The sequence below is a fragment of the Hippopotamus amphibius genome, chromosome 9 (genome assembly GCF_030028045.1).
Source record: "Hippopotamus amphibius kiboko isolate mHipAmp2 chromosome 9, mHipAmp2.hap2, whole genome shotgun sequence".
NCBI lineage: Eukaryota > Metazoa > Chordata > Mammalia > Artiodactyla > Hippopotamidae > Hippopotamus > Hippopotamus amphibius.
Window position 1 is genome coordinate 11,130,144 of NC_080194.1, and position 23,784 is coordinate 11,153,927.

The following is a 23,784-nucleotide window of genomic DNA, read 5'->3' on the forward strand; positions in this document are numbered from 1 at the left end:
GGAGCATGTAAGCCCCTTAGAAGAATCCAGAAGCCTTAGGGAGGGCTTTAAAATGCTCCTGGCAGGACTGTAGGTTTGACTTACACTTATCTGCATCTGGGTTACCCTGGGTAGACGGCAGTGGCTGAGATAATGGCGTCTCAGGGCGTCTGGAGGACCCAATGACTGGCCTTAAGTCAGAAAATTATTTCCATCTGCCCGACTAGGGGCAGCCAATCCTGATGCGAGACAAGCCTCTCCACCTGCCTCCCCTGGGCCCAGCTCTAGACGCTGAAGTTGATTTGGGGGTGTGTGCAAATTGGGAAAAGTGCCATTTCAGTGATAAATGAGGGAAGGTGGTGCCCTGCTCCTCCCACATGGGGGAGGGCCTGTCACCCTCACTTTGTGGATACTGAAAGTCACGGGAGCCCAGATCCCTTTCCTCTTATTTTATTTTAAAGGGGAGGGGAAAACTGTGTTTACATTTTCTAATTCCTGAATTTCAGGGCAGAGGACCCAGAGGCCAGCTGGAGCTTTGAAAGCTACCAGATCAGTGGCAGAAAGTCTATCAGATTCCAAGCCTGGTCTGTGTTTAAGGAGTTCTGTTTGTCAGTCATCACAAGATCTGGGCCAAACCATTAGGTTTATAATGGAGAGAAAGAAGTAAAATGCAGGAAAAATCAAAGCTCATATCTACAAACAAAACCACTCAGGGATGGCAGAGAATTGGAGCTGGCTAGAGATATTCCACTCTCTTAACCAGTGGGACGTTCTACTACCCACATCCCCCACCCGACTCCTTTCATTGTTCTGGGTTGTTATTTGTGATACAGACACAGAGCCCATGTGCGTTGAGAGTAGGTAGGGCTGCACATCAGATTCTCTACCAGTGATGGTGGAAAACCCGTGGTAGAAGCCTCCATACCTAAGGGACCAGATCCCAAATAATCTAATTAGTAGTGTTATTATCTCTAGCTTACATAGGAGGGAATTGAGAGAGAGGTACAGTCCTTGCCCAGGTCACAGAGTTGGATGTCTGTGATTTGAACCGAGACAGCCTGACCCCATGGTGTATGCCACAGTCAGCAGTGGGTCCAACTATGGTAGATCTGCTGGTTGTATTTTGGTTGAATCATAAAGACCATGGTGTTAGTAAAGAAGTCTGGTCATCCCTTGGATATTCCAAGAGCCGCGAATGGCCTCAGTGAGGTCATGGGCTCACCACTGTGGGGGCAGAGTGGGTGTAAGAGACAAAGGAGAGACATCAGCAGCCCCAGCTGGGGCCATGTGGAACCCAAGAGGAGCCACTTTCTACAGGAAACAGGGGCGTTAAGCAGATCACAAACCCCTGTAGTTTCTGGGGGTAGCTGTCCACGGGCTCATACAGCTCATTCTGATTAGATGTGGGAAGTGAGAGTTTCTTTGTCCCATCGTCAATCTTTATAATCAAAATCATGTGTCTGTTTGCAGAGGGACAGAATTAAAGATGGGACATGCTTCAAGCCTGGCCCCGACACCGCGTAGCCCTGCTCCTTTATGGGTTTATTCTGTCGAGATCGTCAATATGTAAACTCTTAGGCTATGGAACAGAACCAGCAGGCCTGGCGTGAATGAGGGGAAGCATTTTTTCTTTCTTCTTTTTTTTTTCTCTTTTGGCATAACACAGTTGATGGATATTGCAGGGGTTGGAGATGCAATCTCCCTCCGTTAATACTAAGATGGGCTTTGAATGAAGACCTGCTGTCTACCAGACACTAATGTCTTGGGTCCTTTGTCAAACGTTTAAGAGAAATGCCCCCCTCGGCTGAGCAGCAAATGAAGATACATATTTCTGTCACCCTTGTGCCCCTGGAGTTGGGGAAATGCCTTTCTTCCTGCAGTGTAGCCATCTTTATCACTGCCCCCGCCGAGGCTCTGGCTGTCTCAGAGGGTTGAGTTAGCGGTTTGGCAGCAAGTGTTGGTGTAAGTAGAAGTCTGGTCGGTTGGTTTGGTGATTGGAAAACCAGGGCTGCTGCTGCCAGCACAGAGTGAGGAACACACTCAGGCAACTTTAGCTCATAGGAAGACTCAGCAGTTGTCCTCCTAAGCTGAATTTATGATTGGATAAAGTAAATTTCCAACCAGTTTAATCGAAAACCACTGGGAGGGGGAGGGATGTTGGCCTGCTTCGCTTCAAGTCAAATCATTTGAGGACTCTGAGGAACTAAAGTGTCAATGTTTTTCAAATCCAGTTCCAGGTCCACTTACTTCATGGGATTCCTTTGAAGATGATCAATTAATCCCCTGTATCACGGGACCCCACCTCGGAAGTCAACAGTAATGGTAGAGAACACCCGAGATGTCCCAGGACAAGTTGCCTGAGCTTAGCTTCTAGCTGGTAGCATCTCCTCCCATATTTTCCAATATACCACTTGGCTCACCTGGATACAAGCAGAAGGGAGGGCTCAGCTGGTATAAAGAATCTTTATTGTCGGACCTCCTGGTCTGGCTTTCTGCCTCCCAGTGGGTGGTTGACTGCCTGCTTCTAAGTGATGTTCAGCCTCCTTTCTGTGCAAGCCTGGCTCCACTGGCCAGTCACTGGCAGGAAAGAAACAAGGGAGCTTCGCAAGCCTTTATGGAAATGAGATACACATTGCAGTATACAAAAAGTAAAAAATATTCAGCAGTAACAGACCCAATAGATTCCCTCTACTGTAAAATAGAGACCCCCAAAATGTCACCACAAGACCCATTTCTAGCATCAGTCTTTGTCACAAATAACCTGAAGCGGGAAATCACACATGCCTCACGTATCCACATTCATGTATTTATTCAGCAAACTTTATCAGGTACCTTCTCAGGTGTGATCCTAGGCTCTGGAGATAGCACGATGAATAAAAATCCTTTTCCTTAAGGCACTTTCTTTAAGATTGAGAGAGCTTATGGTTCAGCCTGGTATTTTCCAAAGTAGGTATCGTAGAATACTAATCCTAAAGGATATTCAGCAGAAATAAACAAAACCGAGGACGTCATGATGAAACACATTTAGGGGATGTGGGAACTATATACAAAGAATATTATAGACTCTGCAAAGCCCTACAATAGAGATAGCTGTTATTAGCATTTACAAAGTTGTTTGGCCACAGAACCTTTTTTCACATAATACCTTATACCATCTCGTGGCATTAGTGCTCCATGGAATACAGTTTGGAAAACTCAGGTCTCTTGCCCATAGTGAATGAAACATTGAAGACTATCTCGCCGTTATAGAGGACGGGGTGAGAAGGGAACCAGAAAATCTACAAAACACGAGCTTCTCTTCAGATTTCTGCTGCGACGTACAGGATGTGTGACGTCCTAGTCATATCACACTTGCTGAGATGCTGGCAGAACCGTGGAGGTGATCCTGATCATGTTGCTACGAGAAAAATCCTCACCAGCACTGACCTGCGTAGGTCACCAAGAAAACTCATTTCTCGTCTACAAGTTGCTTAAAGTAATGTGGTTGCCCTGGGATCATTGGGTAAACTGAGATGTGAATCTGGTTAATGCACACCTATGATGATGTGGCAGTTCCGGGGAGTGATAGAGCTGTGACTTGACTTCCTGTCTAGGTTGTAACCTTGGTGACAGTCACATTGTCTCCCCTTCAAAAATAAGGAGAATATTTGAGCATCCTTCTAGTCCTTGGGGGCACTGAATCCAAGGTCTGTTAATTACCAGTTAACCTCTCCCCTCCCCTTAACACACATGTGGGTTTGTCTCCGGTATTTTCTTATTGACCCTCCTGTCTGGCAGTTCTGGTATAGCCCAGCCACGATGACCCTGATTCGCACAACCCAGAAGTGGTCTGGGCTGTTTACACTGGGGCTGTATCCCATAGGGACAGGACGTGCATTTGAGCTGTTCATCAACCCCTTGTTTGCTGTTTCTGGGAACAGCTTTATTCCTGCCTTTTCTAAATATTGTTCTTGTTGTCATGCAACACAGCTTCTCCCTTGGCCCTCGCACTGCCTGCCTCCCGTCTCTGCCCAGGCTTGTTTCAGAGCAGCGGCAACGGGTGAGGAATAAACCAGCTCTTCCTTTTCAGGGCTTCCTGCCCAAGCAGACTTGAGTAACTGTATCCTTCTCAGCAAAGATTCAGCCCTTGCTGACCATATTCATGAGTTTCATTTGTGATGTAGATATCTTAGTATGGATGTGTTCAAGTCTGAATATGCATGTACACAGGATAAAAGTGTAGGTATGGTATGTATATGCTTACGTGTGTTTATGTATAAAAGTGTATAAACATGGGGTGTAGAGTATTGTGGTTTAAAATGTGGGCCAGGGTTTGAATCCTGCCTCCATCATTTACGGCTGGTTTTCTGGCAAGTTACTTAGCCCCTTTAACGTGGCCTCACCACCTTCCAACCTGTACGTCAAGGATAATAGCATCTGTATTATAGGTTTATTGCAGGCGTTAAATGAGATAAACTATTTAAAATAGTATAATGCTTTGCAAAAATGGAGTACTCAGGAAATTAAAATCATCTTCAACTCCTCTCCTTCCTGCTGTTTTTTCCGCTAGCACACATTTCACAAGGAATTAAGAAGAAGAAATACTGGGTGTTCTATCCATAGTATGATGGACGTTACATGGTCCTTTCGAGGCCCACTTCACCTTGGTCCACAGTCCTATCCTATTTATCTGTGACTTTGTGTCAGAAAAAAAAAAAATTCCTAGAGATTCACCGTATGTTTATTTCTTTGAGACTTGCTTTTCCCCCTTTGCTTTTATCATGCATCTACCTTCCAGCCTTAGGGTGAGATGCCTTCCGCATGCTGTGCCCAAGTTGGTCGATGTTTGAAATATGGCCAGTGGTAGATGCTTGCAGGGGTTTGAGGGGATGGTGTCTTGCAGAGTAGGTGATTCTGGGTCAATGATGTTGTCTCCCAAACATGAGACGTTGCTCGTAACCACCTGTTGTGGTTCAAGGGTAGAGCCAGCCAGGAATCCTCAGGCAAAAAGAAGTTCCCCTTCATCTTGTTCTAGCTTGCAGAGCTGGAGGAGACAACTGCAGTCAGGGCTAGCCTGCGTGAAGCTGCTGCCAGCCTAGGGCTTAGTGAGCCATAGGACATACCATTTTACGTGCATCACCCTCACTCATCCTGACATCTGCTCTTGGCCATCTGCCTTTGGTAGAAGGAAAATCTGGCTTCTGCCTGGCATCAGTGAATCTGGTTGTGAAGACAGCTTAACGCTGACTCTCGAAGCTCTTGGCAAAGGGGTAGATGTGGTTGACCAAGACCCCCATATAGCCCTGACACACTCTGACTCATAAAGAAGGTTTCGAAAGTGTGGAGGACTGGGGAGCAGGTGGGATAGTTTGTAGAATTCTTAGGTTTGGGGAAATCCAGATTGGATTTTTAGGGTAAGCTTAAGTTTTATTTTTATTTATTTTTTTTAAGGACATCTTCCTCCCTCCCTTCCTTCCTTCCTTCCTCTCCCTCTCTCTCTCCTTCCCTCCCTCCCTCTCTTTCTTTCTGCACCACACAGCTTGCACGATCTTAGCTCCCCAGGCAGGGATTGAACCCACTCCCTTGGCAGTGAAAGCTCAGAGTCCTAACCACTGGACCTCCAGGAAATTCCCAAGTTATATTGTTTTCAACTTAGACATTCTAATGCTTTGCTTGATATAATATTTGCTGAGTTCTATTGCCAAGTACTTTTAGATGCATTACTAAATTATTTTTTTAGCAGCCAACACTAATAAAAAAAAATAAGATCATTCAGCTCATATTCCAGTGTTTGAAATAACCCAGAAGCAGCTGTCCTTCAGGGATTTCCAGCACAGTTGTTAAGAACATGGCAACTGGGGACTCTTCCAAGAAGCTAAAGTTTGGGGTTTGTTCCCTTTGGCTATAGATGTAGAATTTCTATTTCTAGAAGAGAAGCAGCAGGAGGTGAGGTATGTCTTATTTAAATAGATGTCTGAAGAGGAGGTATTAGAAACAGATATTAGGAAATCTAGAAGCAAGGGGGAGGAACCCAGAATGCCATGATATAAACAAGAACAGACTGCTTGAAAATGCTGTGAATGTGTGGGCCTCTGCAGGAGACATTATTACTCACTCTGCTTGCTCCCTTAGCCATCTGTATCTTAACCACACATGTGATGATTTTTAAAAAATTTTTACTGGAGCATAGTTGATTTACAATGTTGTGTTAGTGTCAGGTGAACAGTAAAGTAGAATCAGTTATATGTATGTATATATATCCATTCGTTTTCAGATTATTTTGCCATATAGGTTATTACAGAATATTGAGTAGAAGGTTATTACAGAATATTGAGTAGAGTTCCCTATGCTATACAGTAGGTCCTTGTTAGTTGTCTATTTTGTATGTAGTAGTGTGTATATGTTAATCCCAATCACCTAATTTATCACCTTCCCCCGTGTTTCCCCTTTGGTAACCATAAGTTTGATTTCGAGATCTGTGTCTGTTTTTGTTCTATAAAAAAGTTCATTTGTATCATTTTTTATTAGGTTCCACATATAAGTGATATCATATGATACTTGTCTTTCTCTGTCTGACTTACTTCACTTAGTATGATCATCTCTAGGTCCACCCTTGTTGCTGCAGGTGGCATTATTTCATTCTTTTTTATGGCTGAGTAATATTCCATTGTATAAATGTACCACATCTTCTTTATCCATTGATGGTCTTTTATTCTACAGAGAATAATGGTAATAGCTCTATTGGAACTCTAACACCCAGTGTGATGGTGTTGGGAGGTGGGTGCTTTGTAGGGTGATTAGGTCATGAGGGTGGAGCCCTCACGAATGGGATTAGTGCTCTTATGAAAGAGACCCTACAAAACTCCCTAGCACCTTCTGTCATGAGAGGATACAATGAGAAGTCTGCAGACTGGAAGAGTGACTTCACTCCACCATGTTGGCACGCTGATCTCAGACTTCCAGCCTCCAGAACTAGGAGAAATAAATTTCTGCTGTTTATAAAAACAAAATAAAAATAATGGTAATCTCTCAACACGCATGCAGTTTTTCTTCCAAAGTGCTTTATGCTTCAGTGACATTAACAACCCTTTAACGTCAGTGACATTAACAACCCTATCAGTCTACATCCATTCTCTTGAGGTTTGGGGGAAATGCTGCAGCAAGGTGTCTTGTCTATGATTATCCAGCAGCATAAAAGAAGGATAGATTCCATATTATAATGTGGGTGGTCTGGTTCCCAAGTATGCTCACTTCACCAATGCTGCATTCTTAATCTGTGAAGTCAAAATTGTGAAGTCTCTAGAATTGAGACTTTGTGTTGAGAGAAACAAGATGTTGGCCCTAGAAAGAGCTGGCTTCTGATCTTTCTTCTTTCACCTGAAAGCTGTGGCTCCTGGGACAATTTATTTACCCTCTCCGTTCCTCAGTTTCCTCATCTGTTAAATGAAGGAAATGGTACTTACTTTGAAGGGAGGATTCAGTGAGCTGGTATGTTTCAAAGGCTCAGATCCACTCCCATGGGGACTGGGACCCAGGGAGAGAGGAGGATGAATGAGAAGTGACAGTGAATGAATGAATGAATGAAGAATGAATGAGAATGAATGAATTAGAGCCATGTGCCTAATAAACTGTGAAGAGAGGAAGGAAGTGATAAACTGAGTTTTGCTTCCCTACCCCTCTGCAGTGTATCAGTGTCAACAAACTAGATTTCTATGGAGTCCATTGAATGTTTTATTACTCCTCTTGCCAAGAAGGGGGTGAGGGAGGCGTTGACTTTCCAGCTATCATTACCTCATTAACAAGAGGAGCTGTGAGAAGGGGAAGACCAAGGTCACTGAGGTTGGGAATCCAGCCAGGCTGGGACTGAGGGTCACTTGGTGATGGGATGGTTCTCAAAGGCTCAGGAGGAGCTATTGAGTCACCAAGGGCCCCAGTAAGCATTCCATCACCGCTGACTCACAGCATTTCTGTCTGGGATTTGCCCGGCATCTGTCATCGGCCCCGTGGAGTGGGCGGTCAGACCTTCAGGCTGTTAGGAATGTTGTGTGTTAGAAATCAATGTGGGGAGTTCAGATAGCACAAGAGGAGGTGGAGGAGTGACTGGGGAGGAGAGCAGAGCCCAAGCTGCTGAACTGTAGGACTCTCTGATTCATACATCTTTTTTTTTCTCCGTGGTCTTAGAAGGTTTTATAAAGTGCAGGACAGTAAAACACTTAGGAGAAATTTTCATTAAACGTGGTTAGAGGGGAGGGCTGTGGGGTTTCTGGTGGACGCAAAGGCAGACTCTAACATCAAGGAGGAGCGGACACATGATGAAAGCAGCTTTCTTTGCCACCTTCTGGGGTGGCCTCAGCCTGGGCCTGTGGTCTGACATCTGACATTGCCCCCATATATGGAACTGGCTGACTCATGTTTTCATCAAGCATTCTCTGACTTTTTTTCAGGTTTACCTTAATAGCTGTCAACATAGTTCCTTAAAACCTAGAGTTGAAAGCGTGCCACTCAGAGATGATGCTACGGAGACACAGTTGGTCCCTGTGCCATTCCGTGGAGTTAAGCCCCTGCTGTGTGAGGGATTAAGTGTTCTCCATCTTGTCAGCAGTAGAAGCACATCAGAGAGATGTAGTTGGAGAGCCTTAAAGCAAGCTGCCTGGCTGATGAGGGGCTGAAAAAATAATGCTGACGGCCGTGATGACAGCCAACTTTCTCTCACTCATTTGTTCATTTGTTCACCACATCTGTGAAAGCCCAGCCTGTGCCAATCGGTCAGCATCGTTTTTATTGCCGTGTTGGCAGGGATAAAACAGAACGGAGAGGTTAAGTGTCTTTCATTTTCCAGCGTGAATTCTGGAAAAACCAGAGCTGGATCAATATAACTGAACTCTCCACTCTGGATAGGAGGTACCAGGATGGCAGCGGAGGAGGGGCTTGGGCAAAGCTTATGATACCAAACCATCAATACTTTGCGACTCTTGATATTTGTTTACCCTGATTAAAAAAAAGAGGAAGGAGAAGCACTTCCCCGCACAGGATGATGATGTAGCGATTTAAAATCCCTTTTGAAGACTACTCAAGGTCAAGAGAAAATGTCCATGATTGAAGTAAAGAAAAAAAAAAGCAGTTTCTAAAGAAAACAAAAAACATAATAGGTTACAAAAGAAAACAAAAAAATATAGGTTACCAATTTTGAGAGGTAAGAAGACTGCACATCTTTCAGTTTCTATGTGTGAATATGTATGCCCATTAAAAGATGACAATTGGGACTTGGCGACGCAGTGGTTAAGAATTCGCCTGCCAATGCAAGGGACACGGGTTCGATCCCTGGGCCGAGAAGATCCCATGTGCCATGGAGCAACTAAAAGCCCTGTGAGCCACAGCTACTGAAGCCCGTGCACCTAGAGCCTGTGCTCCGCGACAAGAAAAGTCACCGTAATAAGAAGCTTGCGCACTGAAATGAACTACAGAAAGCCTGTGCGCAGCAACGAAGACCCAACACAGCCAATAAACAAAAATAAATAAATAAATAAAGGTTATTAAAAAAAATGACAATTGACGGACAAGTTATTTCTGAAAACTTTTTCTTTTATGTATGATTTTATTTTTTGAAGCGTTCACAAGGAATCTTTTATACTAAAATATAGAGTGTTTTATAAAAAAATAAAGAAATATTTTGCCTAGTGGAAGAGTTAGAGATGAATGAATGCATACGGTTCCCAGAACTTCGTTAAGTTCAGTTTTGCTATGTGATTATGGGCATGTGCTTGACCTTGGTTGATGCCAAGTGGTGCTCTGTGAGTTCTTGGTGCTTGATTTGTGCTTATTTCCTGGGAAGCACTGCAGGATAAAACTCATTTGCAGCTTAATGATGCTTTGTTCCTAAACATGGAAGGCAAAGTAACGTTTGCTCAACGACAGCAGCCTTTGAAACTGGAGGTTGCCCTGGCCTGTTTCCCCCTAAAACATCAGGTTTGTTCACCTCCTCCCTAACCCTGGAATTGTGCAGGCCTCCCTTCCCCCTCAGAATTCCCTAAAAAACGTCTTTGTCATTTCTCTTTGCTTCTTCCCTACTTAGCTCTTTTCCTCACTGGTAAAGTGAAGAGGTTGGAGTAGCTCATTTTAACTTACAAGAAAATGTATTACCTACTTCTCGGGGTCATTTTGAAAATTAAATTGCATAAACAATGTGAAAGCACTTTAGCTAAACAAACGCTAAAGTGCTTTAATATACACACAGGAAAACATTCAGTAGCTTCTCCTTCTGTTGGTGTTTTTTTAAATCCTAGTTTCTGGAACTGGCCTTTAGCATCATACTGAAATTCCCTGAAATTTGTACAACTGAAGCCAAATGACCTGTGTGCCCTTTGCCTATGTAATTCTGCTAAGTGGAGAAGGAAAAGTCCAGGAGATTGCTCGTCTGCTTATTGTATTTGCAAATCTCTTCAGCTGGTCACTTTTAAATATTTATCATAGAATATTTCACTTACCTGTTTATTTCTTGCATGTATGTTTTGGGGGCACTTTCCTGTCTCTGTTCTAGCTGGAGGAGAAGGAAGGAAGGGTGGTGGACTTACCAGACCAGAGGGAGCAAGTCAACAAAGCCATTAAAATCGTCCCCTCCTCCATCACTTCTGTATTCCTGGAAAGTGGTCTTATCTTGGCAAATAGATTTTTATTTGTGATTTTATTTAAACCCCCTAAAACCTGTGAGTCCTATAGATTTGGTACTAATGTCCCTCCACGACCATCCACTTGTTTTCATAGCATCCTACATTTCCTCATCACAGTCAGTGATCATGTGTTTGTGGGGTCCTTTATCCAATGTCTACTCCTCTGCAAAATTGTCAGTTCCATGGGGCCGGGGGTGGTATCTGCTCTTCTCTCCATTGTATCCTAGTACCCGGCCTCCTACCTGGGACATAGCAGACACTCAATAAATACTTGTGGGATGAGACAATGAATTCATCAACTCACTGTGCTCAGTGGGGAAACTGAGGACCAGACTGCTTAAATGACTGGCTGTGGGTTAACCTTTCTCTTGAGAAGACACAGTGTGTTCGTCCCCTGTGGATGATGTAATATATTACCACAAACCTAGTGACTTAAAACATCACAAGTGTATTTTCGTACCATCCTGGAGCTCAGCGGTCTGAAATGATTAGGAGGCCAAAATCTAGGTGATGGCAGGTCTGTGCCCCTTCAGGATGTTTTAGGGGAGGCTCTGTTTCCTTGCCATTGTCCAGCTTCTAGAGGCTGCCTGCATTCTTTGGGTTGTGGTCCCATCTTCCATCTTGAAAGCACATCACTCCTATCTGTCCAGTGCTTCTGTCGTCACACCTCCATTTCTGACTCTGACCCTCCTGCCTCCCTTTTGTAAGGGTTCTCGGGATTTCATTGGGCCCACCTGGATAAGCCAGCAATCTCAAGATCCTTAAATTAGTCACATCTGCAAAATCCCTTTTGTCAGGTAACGTAACATTTTCATGGGTCCTGGAGGTTAGGATATGGACATCTTTGGGACAGTTTTTCTGTCTACTGCACAGAGTCCTTGGAAAGGAGCCAGCTGGCTGACTTGGCAGACAGTATAGAAATGGGTTTCCCTGGAATCATTCCCTTTGGCTAAGATGATACAGTACTCTGGACCTTACCTATAAAATTAATATAACGCGCTAGGGAGGGCAGAGGTGGGCTTGCTCATTGAAATAAAGAGAAACGCCAATGAAGGCATTTTAGGGAATTAATTTCCTGGGTAAAGGGAGGCCCGCAGTATTCCATGGCTGGGCCAGAGGTGGACTAGCCAGCTGCTTTAGGGAAAACAGGCTTCACCCTCTGCTGGAGTAGAGCAGACTTTACTTGGCCTTCCACGTTTAAGTACAATGGCTTATAAAAGTTGCAAATGATGTTTATTCTGTCAGTGTTATCAGTATTTGTAAATTCTTAGAAAACTTAAAAGGATGGAGTGCTTGCCCTCGGGTGAGCAGAGGGAGGGGTAAGACGTGAGCCACACCCCACATTAGATGTTCAGAGAGAAGAGAAATGATACAACTGGACAAGGTGAGGGCTGGTGCCAAGGAATTGGGACCAAGTTAGGTAACCGGGGCCAGCTGGGCTACACCCTTCACCATAGGAGGGAAAGTGCCCCAGTTCTGACATCAGCAGATGATGGGGTGGAGCCAGCTCTCCTGGCTCGTAGCTCCAGGCTGGACCCACTAGATGGAAATACTTGACTGTTGAAGGGAGGGTAGCTGTAGAGTGGAGGCCGATTCATTCAACAAGTATTTATCCGGTGCCTTTTGCATGAGCTGCGGTGAGCAAGTTAGGTGTGGTTCCTTCCAGCTTAAGGTCATGTAAGGGGACAGATGATGTGCGAGGAAGTGGAAACACAGAAAGGGATTATCAGCCGTGGTAAGGGCCCTGAAAGGAAACAATCGGGATGTGTGATAGAGAATACTATGGAAGGATGGGCAGAGGCACAAACTTCAGGTGAGAGAGTCAGTGAGGGCCTTTCTGAATAGGTATCGTTTATACTAAGGACAGGGCAGTGGGGAAAGCAAATGTGAAGGCCCCAGGATGAGCAAGACCTTGGTGGTTTTGAGAAATAGAAGGTGGGAACTAGTGGCCAAGGAAAGGTTGTAGGGCTCAGGAGAGAGCAGCTCTCAGAGGTCTCGGGGCCGACGCAGAGCATTTAGGGTTTGCTCCAGATACAGTGGGAAACAACATGGGCATATGATGTGAGGATTTGGTATGTGGTACGTTCAAAACATTAGAGCCTTGAGAAATATGGATGTCTATAGTGGTTTTCGTCTTAAGCTACTAGTTGTTGAATGTTCGTTGTATACTGGGCACTGTATGAAGCTCTTTATATACGTAGTCTTATCTAGTCCTTTCAGCTGGCTTCTGAGTTAGACCAAATGTATTCCTTTCATTGGATGATAAGCTGAGACTGAGCTAGTGAAGTAACTTAGCCAAGTCATATACCCAGCAATTAGCAAAGATAGGATTCCAAACCCAGGTCGGTCTGACTCCACTGTTTAAGCCTTTAAACATTTTGTTTTCTCTCGCTTTTTTTAATATTAAAAACATGATAAAAATAACATAAAATTTGCTACATTAGCCATTTTAGGTGTACAGTTCAGTGGCACAATATTTGTCCTTTTGTGTCCGGCTTTTTTTATCTCGCATGTTTGCAAGGTCCATCCATGTTGTAACTGGTATCAGCATCTTGTTCCTTTTCATGGCTGAATAATATTCCACATTCAGAATAACATTGTATGCATACACCACGTTTTTCTTATTCAGTCCTCTCTTGATGGACACTTGGGTTGTTTCTACCTGTTGGCTCTTGTGAGTGATGCTGCAGTGGACACCGTGTTCAAGTATCTGTTTGAGTTTTTGTTTTTGATTTTTGGGGTGTATACCTGGGAGTAGAATTGCTGGGTCATATGTTAATTCGATGTTTAACTTTTGAAGGAACTGCCAAACTGGTTTCCACAGAAGCTGCACATTTTACATTCCCATGAGCAATATACAAGGGTTCCAGTTTCTTTACATCTTTTCCTTCCTTCCCCCCCCCCTTTTTTTTTGTATTATAGCTATCCTAGTATATGCAAGATGTTATCTTGTTGTGGGTTTGATTTTCAATTCCCTAATGACTTGTGATGTTGAGCACCTTTTCATGTGTTTATTGGCCTTTGGTATATGTTCTTTGGAGAAACACCTGTCACGTCATTGACCATTTTAAAACTGGGTTGTTTGTCTTTTTGTGGTTAAGTTGTAGGGGTTCTTTATATATTCTGGATATTAAGCCCTTATCAGATATATGACTTGCCAGATTTCCTCCCATTTTGTAGGTTTTCCTTTCACTTTCTTAAGAACACCCTTTGTTGCACAAAGGTTTTTAATTTTGATGAATCCAATTTATCTGTTTTTCTTTTGCTGTTTTTGGTGTTGTATCTAAGAATCCAAGATCATACCAAATCTAAGATCATGGGGATTTACTCCTATGTTTTCTTCTACTTTCCTTCACTTTTAACCATTAAGTTCTCTTCTAGATTTTAGAAGTCATTCACTTCATCCAGCCAAAATCAGCTCAGCTAAGTAAGTCCCGGTGTCTCTCCTGGAGCGGCTCTCAGACTAGTACGGGAAACAAAATCTCAGTAGTGACACTGTCACGGTGCTCTGTGCCAATTTTTCCCAAATACCAGTGTGAGGATCTTTGCTGGCCACCAGTGTTTGTGGAAAAGAAATTATGAATTTTTTCATACAACTAAATTCATTCTAATGAACTGTCCCTTATTATTCAAGTGGTTCCTTCCTATGATGCTAGAATGTTCTTAGCCTTCTCTTAGACCAGAGGCTGAGAGGAGATGGTGAGAGTTTTTTAAATAGTTCTACTTGGAAAATTAACAATGATCAGCTCAGTGTCAGACTTCCAAATTTAGGGGAGGAAAACAGAAAAGTAAACTATGAAATTCAAGACGTTAGAACCCACCACAGTTATTAGGGTTGGTTTGTCTGGGCCTGCAAAGCATGTTGGGGATCCCTGCCTGAGGTTTTCAGGGAAGGCTTCACAGGGAAGCCAGACTCACTTTCTTCCTCAAATATCTGACCTATTTCCACTTCAGTCATCATCTTTGTACAAAATTTTTAGAAATGGAGAGTTGGGGCACAAAGAAGAGAGAATCAAAGCTAGGCCTGTTTCTGATCCTGGGTACCTCTGGGCGGCCTCTGACTGACTCCTCTTACAGTTTTTGCCAGGTGGTTTTTCTTTTTATTTACCTGAGGTATATTTTAGAAAAGAAAAAAAGAGAGAAAGAACTTCTACCCAGAAAGGAATACTGTTTTCTCATGGGAAAGAACACTCAGTTGTATTTGGGGATTGAATGAAGTTCTGCCAATGAGTTCACTCTTATAAAACATTGAAATTCTCCCAAACATACTAATTAAGATACTTTTTGTCTTTTCTGTTGGTGTTAGCTTTGAAGATACCATAAAAATGGCATGCTGCAAAATCAGGGAGCCAAGTTTGGAGGAAATGACATGGTTTCTACTTGGCATTCAGCCTCGCACCGGATAGACCTAGTCTGGAGAGTGGTCACCAAACTTTTTTGATGGCCCAAATGCCTGGGCTCTGCTGTACAGTTGTGCAGTTGAATGCTTCTTTCTGGAATTGTGCAGTGCACAACCTGTGTAGCTGTCAGCAGTGGCCTGAGGTACCCCAGCAAAAACAGAAATGAGCATAGACGTTCAGGAAATGGATGCTTGTTTATAAATGATTTATGTGCACATGTGTCAATGCACTTAGATTATATATTGATAAAACATGATTTCTTTTTTTATTTTTATTAAAAAATAAAAACGAATAGCAGTTCTAAAAACTTTCACCTGTGCCCCAGTGGATGGTTTTGAACATCCCTCAGGCAGGATGACGTGTTTGTAGGACAAGATTGGTTCTTAGCAGTAGAGTACTTAGGGGTCTTAACTGTTCCTGCTGGGCCCTCCATCCTCAGCTGCTGGTTTCTGTTTCAGAGTACACAGTCATTAATGAAGCCTGCCCTGGAGCTGAGTGGAATATCATGTGCCGGGAGTGTTGTGAATATGATCAGATTAGATGTACCTGCCCGGGAAAGAACGACGTGGTGGGTTATACCATCCCTTGCTGCAGGAACGAGGAGAATGAATGTGACTCCTGCCTGATACACCCAGGTGAGTGTGCAGTGGGAGACCTCAGGCTGCCTTCATGTTTTCTGAGGTGGCTAATGGGAGCAGCCAGAACACTTGAGTTCTGACAGGTAGACATCAGGAGGCTGTGATGCCGTGATGACTAAAAGTGGCATAAGTCAACCCAGTCCAGCTGCAGGCAAGGGAATTGGAGGAGTTAGCACCCTTTTGAGTGTTAAACTTACAAAGCTGTGGATTCATCTGCTCATTCATTCATTTAACAAACAGACTGAACAGCTCCTGTATACCATGGCAGGTACTGGGAATACACTGATTTTAAAAAAGACACGTTCCTGGCATTTCCAGAGCTTGCAGCCTTGTGGGGGAGATGGAGGAGTAAACAGGTGGCTGTCACACATCGTGGTAGGTGCTGTGATAGGGAAGCACGGGTGCCATGGGAGCCTGGATGTGGATAGGGGGCAGGTGACTTATTAGAGGAGGTGATGCGTGCTGAAGATGGAAGCAGCAAACTGAAAAGTATGAAGGGGATCCAGTAGAGAGGTCAGACCATAGAGAATAGCATGTGCTAAGCATGTGGTAAGAGAAAGCATGGAGTTTAGGGAATTGCAAGTAGCTCAGTCTGGCTGGAGTGGGGGCGGTGTATGTGTGTGTGTGTGATGAGAAACATGGAAAGAGATAGACTCTCTCTTAAAAGATTAAGAGAGAACAATCTGCTGAAGGAGAGAACAGGGGTGAGACCCTGAAGGGCTTTACAGTCTGTACTATGATTTTTAGGCTAAATCCTGAAGATATTTTGGTAACATTGTAGATCTTTTAGTTAAAAAGGTGAAAGCTGATTTTCTCTTCAAGTGCAGTGTGGAGAAAGGATGGGGGTAGGTTACGATTGGAGGCAGGGGAGGAATAATGGAGACCTTGATGGACAGAAGCCCTATGGATGGAGAGAGGTGGAGGGATTTGAGAGATATTAGAGAGTGGAGTTGATGACAGTCTGGGATTGGTTGGATGGGGAAGGAGAGGGAAGAGCAGAAGTCAAGGATGATGTTCAAGCCCTGAGTTGGACATTTGGGAGGTGGTCCCAGTAATATGAGAGCATCCCAGGGTGAGATAGAACCTTCCCCGGTCATGGTGCCCAGGTCTGCCTTCTCCGAAATCCCCACTTCCCTGGCCCCCACCATAGAGGGGGCAATGATTGTTCTTCTTCACTGAAGTGCCTGTCTGCCTGGAGCCCTGTGGACCCTGAGCTTTACTCTTAAGGTGTTTCCAGTGTGATTAGCAACTCATTGAATTGCTAATGAGTTTTCTTGGTGCTTCCATATCTGCTGTCTTGTAAACCTGACTTTTTCCAGGGGAATCTTACCTTTTCCATTCTAGGTCTGATCCAAAGGAGGATGTAGAGAATTTCAAATACACTTTCCTTAGACTGAAGGCTAAAAGGATGTCAAAAGTGTACTGTGGGAACCTCTCATTTCTGCCTCTCCCCTTCTTTTACAAACACAGAGAATGATGCTCATTATTACCAGGAGGTTTCTTTTGAGGAAAGCTATAGACGAGGAGAGGAAACAGGGCTCACGTATGCAAGTGATACTTCTGACCCATCTTCCTTCTTGGAAGAGAGTAATGCTGAGCCTTAAAATAGGAGCAACCTCAGTATAACCTTTGCACATTTGATCCAGAAAAGAAACCACTGTCCCAATTCCCTAATGGTGAGTGTGGTTTGTAGGGAAAGAGTTGAGCAATGCCTTCACATTTCCTGAGGAAATTTTGAGAGCTAAGCCAGGGTCTGCTGACTAGGGATCCTTGGCAGGGGTATTGAAGTCTTGAAACAATTTTCAGTGCTTTCAAAAACCTAGCGATTACTGTGTTGTTGTGAGGGTGGGCCTTTGGTTTTATGAGATGGCGTGAGGTCATGGGATAAGTAAGAGAACGTCGTAGGCAGTGCTGCGTGTTTTGTATTGCATCATACAGAAGGCCATCAGCATCTACCATGTCTGCACCCAGCATCTTATTACATCACGCAGGAGGCACCCAACATCACCACCTTGAATGGTGCTAGGAAGCATCTTCCAAACTAAATAATGAAGAGCTGTCCCGTATCAACCATATGGTCACACTGAAAGGAAAGGCTAGAAAGGGCTTTTTTTTTCAAACTGATTTTCAAAAATAGTGAATTGCTATCCTAGCAATCCCTGTTGGGGATCAAAGAGGTTTCTTTGTGGTGGGAGTGTCATTATGAACTCAGGCATTTTTATTTATTTATGTGGTTTAATCCATTTCAGCTCATTATTTATTTTAATGCGCACATCCCATCTTAAAACACTGGGTGCCCCTTTGTGTTCTCCTGACATGACCACACTACTTTTTGAAGACTTTTTGATTTCTCGCCTGACAAGATACATTCAGGCTCTTGTATATTTTCTGCCCCAGATCTGGAATCAGCCACTTCTGCAAGTAACCCTGGTCTGAGACCATGACCTGGTCACCTGAGGTGTTCCTTGCTGTTGGATTGTCACTATTACAAGGTTTTGTTTGTTTGTTTTTTAGTGGATGCAGTTAGAAAACATATATATTTTTTAAATGCGTTTTTGCTGCTACTCAAGTTCAAATGTACTATTCCAAGGTCATTAATTAACTTGCTCGATTTTACATTTGTATGTCCTTTCATGGTGAAAATCATGTTTTCTAATAATGTTAATCTAATCACTTACTTGCTTTATCTTATAATTGTACAAAACAATAGCACTATTGGTATTAGTAATAAAACCACTGACGATTATAGTTTTTATTCACCTTAGAATATATCTCACTGGTATTTAGAGTCAAACTACATCAAGCCAATTGATGTAGTTCTTTCGTCTGTGGTGTTATGCCACCTACTTGATATGTACGTAGGTTTATTGTTTCTGTTTTCTGTATTTGGCAATATAAGCAGATACGTGTGTGTATTTATGTATCTTCCCCCTTGCTTTCTTCTCTTAATAATATATGCTGGAGCTCACTCACTGACAGTACAATATAGAGCTGTTTTCCTTTTTTCGTTTGTTTTTACAGTTGCACATAACTGCATGGTGCAGGTTACTGTAGTTTATGAGTATTTGGGTTGTCTCTAGTTTTACGCTGTTATAAATACTACTGCGGTGAATAGTCTCAGGCATACATCAGCTGGTATTGTTGCAGTGCATCTTTGGGATAGGTTCCTGGAAGAAGGACTGCTGAGTCAAAGGGAGGTCCATGTGTCATTTTGCCAGCCTTTGCCAAATTCTCCTCCATGCATTTGGTGTTCACGGCGGCCACACATGTGGGGGTACTGTTTTCCCAAAGTCGTGCAACAGCGTGTGTCCATTTGGAATTTTATCAGCCTGAACGGTGAGAGATGGGATCTCAACCTGGTTTCAGAATTCCAGTCACTTCTACCGTTACGGTGGACAACCATCCTTTCTCTCCTGATGGCAGGAACTGCACGGGGATCAGCGTCCAGGGGCGTGGTACTGGGGTGGCAGTGCTAGTGGCCAGCAGTGGCCAGCAGCACTGGGGTCCTCACTGGAGCAAGTCGGCTGCGTATTTTAGTGCGTTTCTAGGCTGTGTGGCTCGGACCTCAGTCCTGTAACCCTTCTGGCAATTCTGTGAGCTGCTTGGTGTCTTTTTGACACAGCCTTGTTCATCTTAATCACCGGGCTGGTTTTTGTGGCTTGCAGCTAATGGCCCGGATGGTACTGCCGAGGGAGAGAGTTGGCAGGGTTGCTGAGCGCAGACTCTGAGTCCGTTGGCCTCCTCGGTGGCACAGTGGGTAGGGAATCAGAGCGGAATGTGGCACGTGGGTGAAGATGACCCTTAAAAGATACAGTAGCCCCCCTGGGACCCAGTTATGGGCCATATGAACGTTGACAAATCATATTAGCAGTTTTTCTCTGGTCAGAAGAGGTACTGGGAGAGGGAAGCAAAGTCAGAATGGTGTGCGGAGAGAGAGCTACAAGTCTCTTTTCTGCAGAAATCCCACAGACATTCACGGCACATATACACTATGGGCCAAAGAAAACCTAATTTTAGCCAAAAGAAAAACGTATGCTATTAGCTCAAGGAAGTGCTGGTTATCTCGAACAGGTCAGAAGCCTGGATTAGCAGTTCCTTCATCCCTCCAACCACCCATCTATCCATTTATTCATTCACTCAGATCTCAAATAATAATATTTCTGGAACACTTATTATGCGCCAGAGACTGTGTGAAGTGCGGGGGATGGAATGTTGACCAAGAGGCAGTCCCTGACTTCAGTCTATATAGGAAAACAGGTAGTAGGTAGTGAGCATTGCGCACGCTCTGTGCTATGGTGGGGATAAGCCGAGGGGAGGTACAGAAGTGCCGAATAATAACAATAGTTCCTATTCTGGGGGTACTTGCTGTGTGCCAAGCCCTTTACATGTGTGAATTTAATTTTTAAAACAACCTTATGAGGTTGGTACAGTTTGTAATCCCAGGTTTGCAGGCGAGGGCATTGAAGCACAGAGAGTGTGAGCAATTTGCTCAAGGACACACAGCTGAACCATTGAGGAGCCGGAATGTAGCGCTCCGTTTTAAGAAGTGGGATTGGATTATCTCTACCTTTCCTCAATATCCCCCACCCCTAGGAGACCATTTTTAAAAATAACCCTTGACTGGAGTCTGCTCAGCCCTCTCAGGTGTGGCCTGCTGCTCGGGGGGGGAGCCTGACACCTTCCAGGCTGAGCCCATTATTAGGCATTGAGATTGTTTCCAATGCCACACTCTGGTTATAGAAGCCTGTGACATAGAAGAATGTTTAATGGAATGGGAAGATGTTTACTATCTGATATTAAATTTAAAAGTAAGTTGTTAAAAACAGCATGTACAGTATATAGTATGAGCTTAATTTTTAAAAAACGTGTTTGTATATATACAGAGAGAGTGTATTACTGATCATTTTCTCTGGGTGATGGAATTTTAGGTGTTTTTAATTCTTTTTGCTTGTTTGAGTTTTCTGAATATTTCACAATAAACATGTAATATTTTTTTAAAAAATTAATTAATTAATTGGCTGCATTGGGTCTTTATTGCTGCGCGTGGGCTTTTTCCTAGTTGTGGCGAGTGGGGGCTACTCTTTGTTGTGGTGCAAGGGCTTCTCATTGTGGTGGCGTCTCTTGTTGGCAAGCATGGCTCTAGGCATGCGGGCTTCAGTAGTTGTGGCACATGGTCTCAGTAGTTGTGGCACATGGTCTCAGTAGTTGTGGCTCATGGGCTCTAGAGTGCAGGCTCAGTAGCTGTGGCGCACGGGCTTAGTTGCTCCGCAGCATATGGGATCTTTCCAGACCAGGGATTGAACCCGTGTCCCCTTCATTGGCAGGCAGATTCTTACCCACTGTGCCACCAGGGAAGTCCTTGTAATACTTTTATAAAGAGAAAAAATACCCTATATTAATGGATTCTACCTTTTACTACAGGTTATTTCATCTTGCATTAAAACATCAGCCACAAATGAAAAAAGCCAGACACGAAAGGCCATGTACTGTATGATTCCATTCATATGTAGTGACTGGTGGATTACTAGTTGCCAAAGGTTAGGGACAGGGATGGGGTTGGAGTTGGGGGATGCAAGTGACTGCTACTGAGTCTGGGGTCTTTTGTGAGGGAGGTGATGAAATGTTCTCAAGTTAGATAATAGTGACGGTTGTACAACTCTGTGAACATGCTAAAACCCACTGAAGTGTACACTTTAAAAGAGTGAATGTTATTGTATGTGAATTATCTCAATGTAGACTTTTTAAAAAACAATGAATTAGAACCAAAATGTGAAATCAGTCTGGAAGCTTACTACTAAACATTTTTGATGTCTCTTAGTACTTTTCCGGTTACTGATGATACATGAGATACGGCACCCTTGCAAAACATAAAAAATTTACAACCAGCAAGAGGTTTCTCCTTCAGTGCAAACAACAGTGTAATTTAGATTTGGTTTTCATATAATAATAAGCATTTGCTGTCAATTAGTCTTAAATTTGGAGGTTTTTCGTCAATATTATCTGCTTTGTAAAACATAGTGATTAAAAATAATTTTAAATAGTGTTGTATTTTATTGAAAATTGAAGTTCATAATTATGACCAGAAATGAAATTTTTAAAAAATCATCAGCCACTGACTAGGAAGATGGTTCAGACCACCTTCCTAGAGTCTTCAGTCTGAATTCTGGTGACTCTAGCATCTTCCTAGAAATGAGCATTTGCACCTTTCTAGGTCCAGATGCTCTTTGGTGAGACAAGGTCCTGGGAAGGTTCACAGTTTCTCTCTCGTGCAGCCGATCAGAACCTGCACATGCTTAATCTAACACCCTTCTGCTTGGAAATGTTTCAGGTTGCACCATCTTTGAAAACTGCAAGACGTGCCGAAACGGCTCATGGGGGGGTACTCTAGACGACTTCTACGTGAAGGGCATCTACTGTGCAGAGTGCCGCGCGGGCTGGTACGGAGGAGACTGCATGCGTGAGTAGACCCTGACGTAGCTCTGTCTCTAGCGCACGCTCCTTTCAAGTCTCAGCTTGCAGTGGACTAAGGTTTATTTGTTGGACTCTGGTTTCTGGAAAGCCTGTGGCCAGAGGGCTTTCTAGGTAAGACTATAAAAAACAAAGATGTGTTTCCATCTGCTGGGTGCGGATTGTGGACATCTGTTTGGAATTGGCCCCGGGAGGTTTCTGTCTGCTCTTAAATCTTCCCCTCTCTGCTAAACGAAGCCAAGGCATTCATACCTCGCATCCGTTCCAGAAGCAGTTGCCTGTTGTCATTGGTCAGCAAGCAGTGAATAAGGCTTCAGAAATGCTAAGTCTGTAGTGCATTTTAAATATGAATTTCTGTTGGAAACCTTCTTGAATCCTGAGTTAAGTTCCTGGAACCCACATCAAATTGTCAGCATGCCTCTTGTCCCAGGAAAGGGATTCTTTCTGGGTTCTGCTTGATCTGCAAGAATTACTTAACCTTTATTAGTGTTCCCCTCTGAATCAATAATCCTTTGAGAATGGAGTGGAAATCTAACCTGTCTCTCAGTTTAAGATTCCCCTCTGCAGCCACCCAGTGGTGAATACCACTCTGAGAATCAGGATCTGGAGCAAGGTACAAGCTGTAATTATTTCATTAAGCCTATTTTATGTGTTCCCTATTTGAATCAGGAGCAGTCAGGATGGTTTTAGAGTCTAAATAATTTTTCTCTTACGAACGATATTTTCAGTCTGCAGAAATAGAGGATGGAGTGCTATTGGTATTCTTTGCCTGGTCAGATCTGTAGCAAAACACAAGGGTCTAGGGCAAAGGGTGAGGAAGATATCGAAGTCCATGTGATTTCAGACCCCTTCTTCTCAACCACAGTAGTCACCTACCTCCCATTGGTGAGTTCTTCCTAATAGCTCTGTTTTCTCTGCAAAGCAGGATATGAAATCTCTAACGATAGCAGAGTAGAAGGGAAGCTGAGGCTTGAGAGTACCAAAGTTTTGGGACAGCCACATGATGAAAGAGGAAATGCACCAGCTAGCAATAAGTTAAAGCATGGGTTAGGGACCCAGTTGAAGCTGGAACTTCTTTGTAGGTGATGCCACCAGAACCTGTGGGAGATGCTCTCCAGCAGCATGGTAGCAGAGGTGAATAAAAGCAGTCATTTGGTTGATCCAAGAGTTGGCTGAGACATGCTTGTCCAGGGATCCAGGGTGGGTAGGACATGAAACCTGGTAAAGAGCATAGGGACTGGAGGTCTAGATGAGATGGAAAACCAGGCTTAGTGGTGATAAAGCAATGGAACATGTTAGATGGAAGAGGTATTGTGGTCAGAGAATAGAATTTCTAAGTTGAAGCTTTCAAGGGTGGTGGTGATAATGTGTTCCTATATATTGGTCAGTTTTTTGCTGTGTAACAAACAACCTCAAAGGACAGATGTGTATTTTTCTCTATCATGGGTCTGGCATTGGCTGGAATTTAACTGGTTTCAGCTGGGTTGACCTGGGTTGAACTCTAGGGTTCAGGGCTCAGACCACAGGGGCAACTTGGGGTGTGGTCTTCTCAGAGTGGGTCACAGAAGCACAAGAGGCCAAGCCAAACACATGGCCACTTTGAAGGCCTCTGCTCACATCACATTCACTCATATTCCAAGGAAGTCACATGAC

The 23,784-nt window shown here is 43.7% G+C and overlaps 1 protein-coding gene across 4 annotated transcripts in view; it reads left to right on the forward strand.

Moving 5' to 3' along the window:
• The window catches only part of PAMR1 (peptidase domain containing associated with muscle regeneration 1), a 156,529-nt gene that overhangs the window by 88,537 nt on the left and 44,208 nt on the right, over positions 1–23,784 (forward strand). For 2 of the 4 annotated variants that reach the window (XM_057750721.1, XM_057750720.1), the window contains exons 2-3: positions 15,484–15,660; positions 21,992–22,120. In XM_057750721.1, coding sequence (XP_057606704.1) covers positions 15,531–15,660; positions 21,992–22,120 — 259 coding nt within the window. In that variant the 5' untranslated portion in view covers positions 15,484–15,530. Of the gene's footprint in view, positions 1–15,483; positions 15,661–21,991; positions 22,121–23,784 lie in introns of those variants that run through there. The other 2 variants (XM_057750722.1, XM_057750723.1) reach the window with 2 other exon arrangements.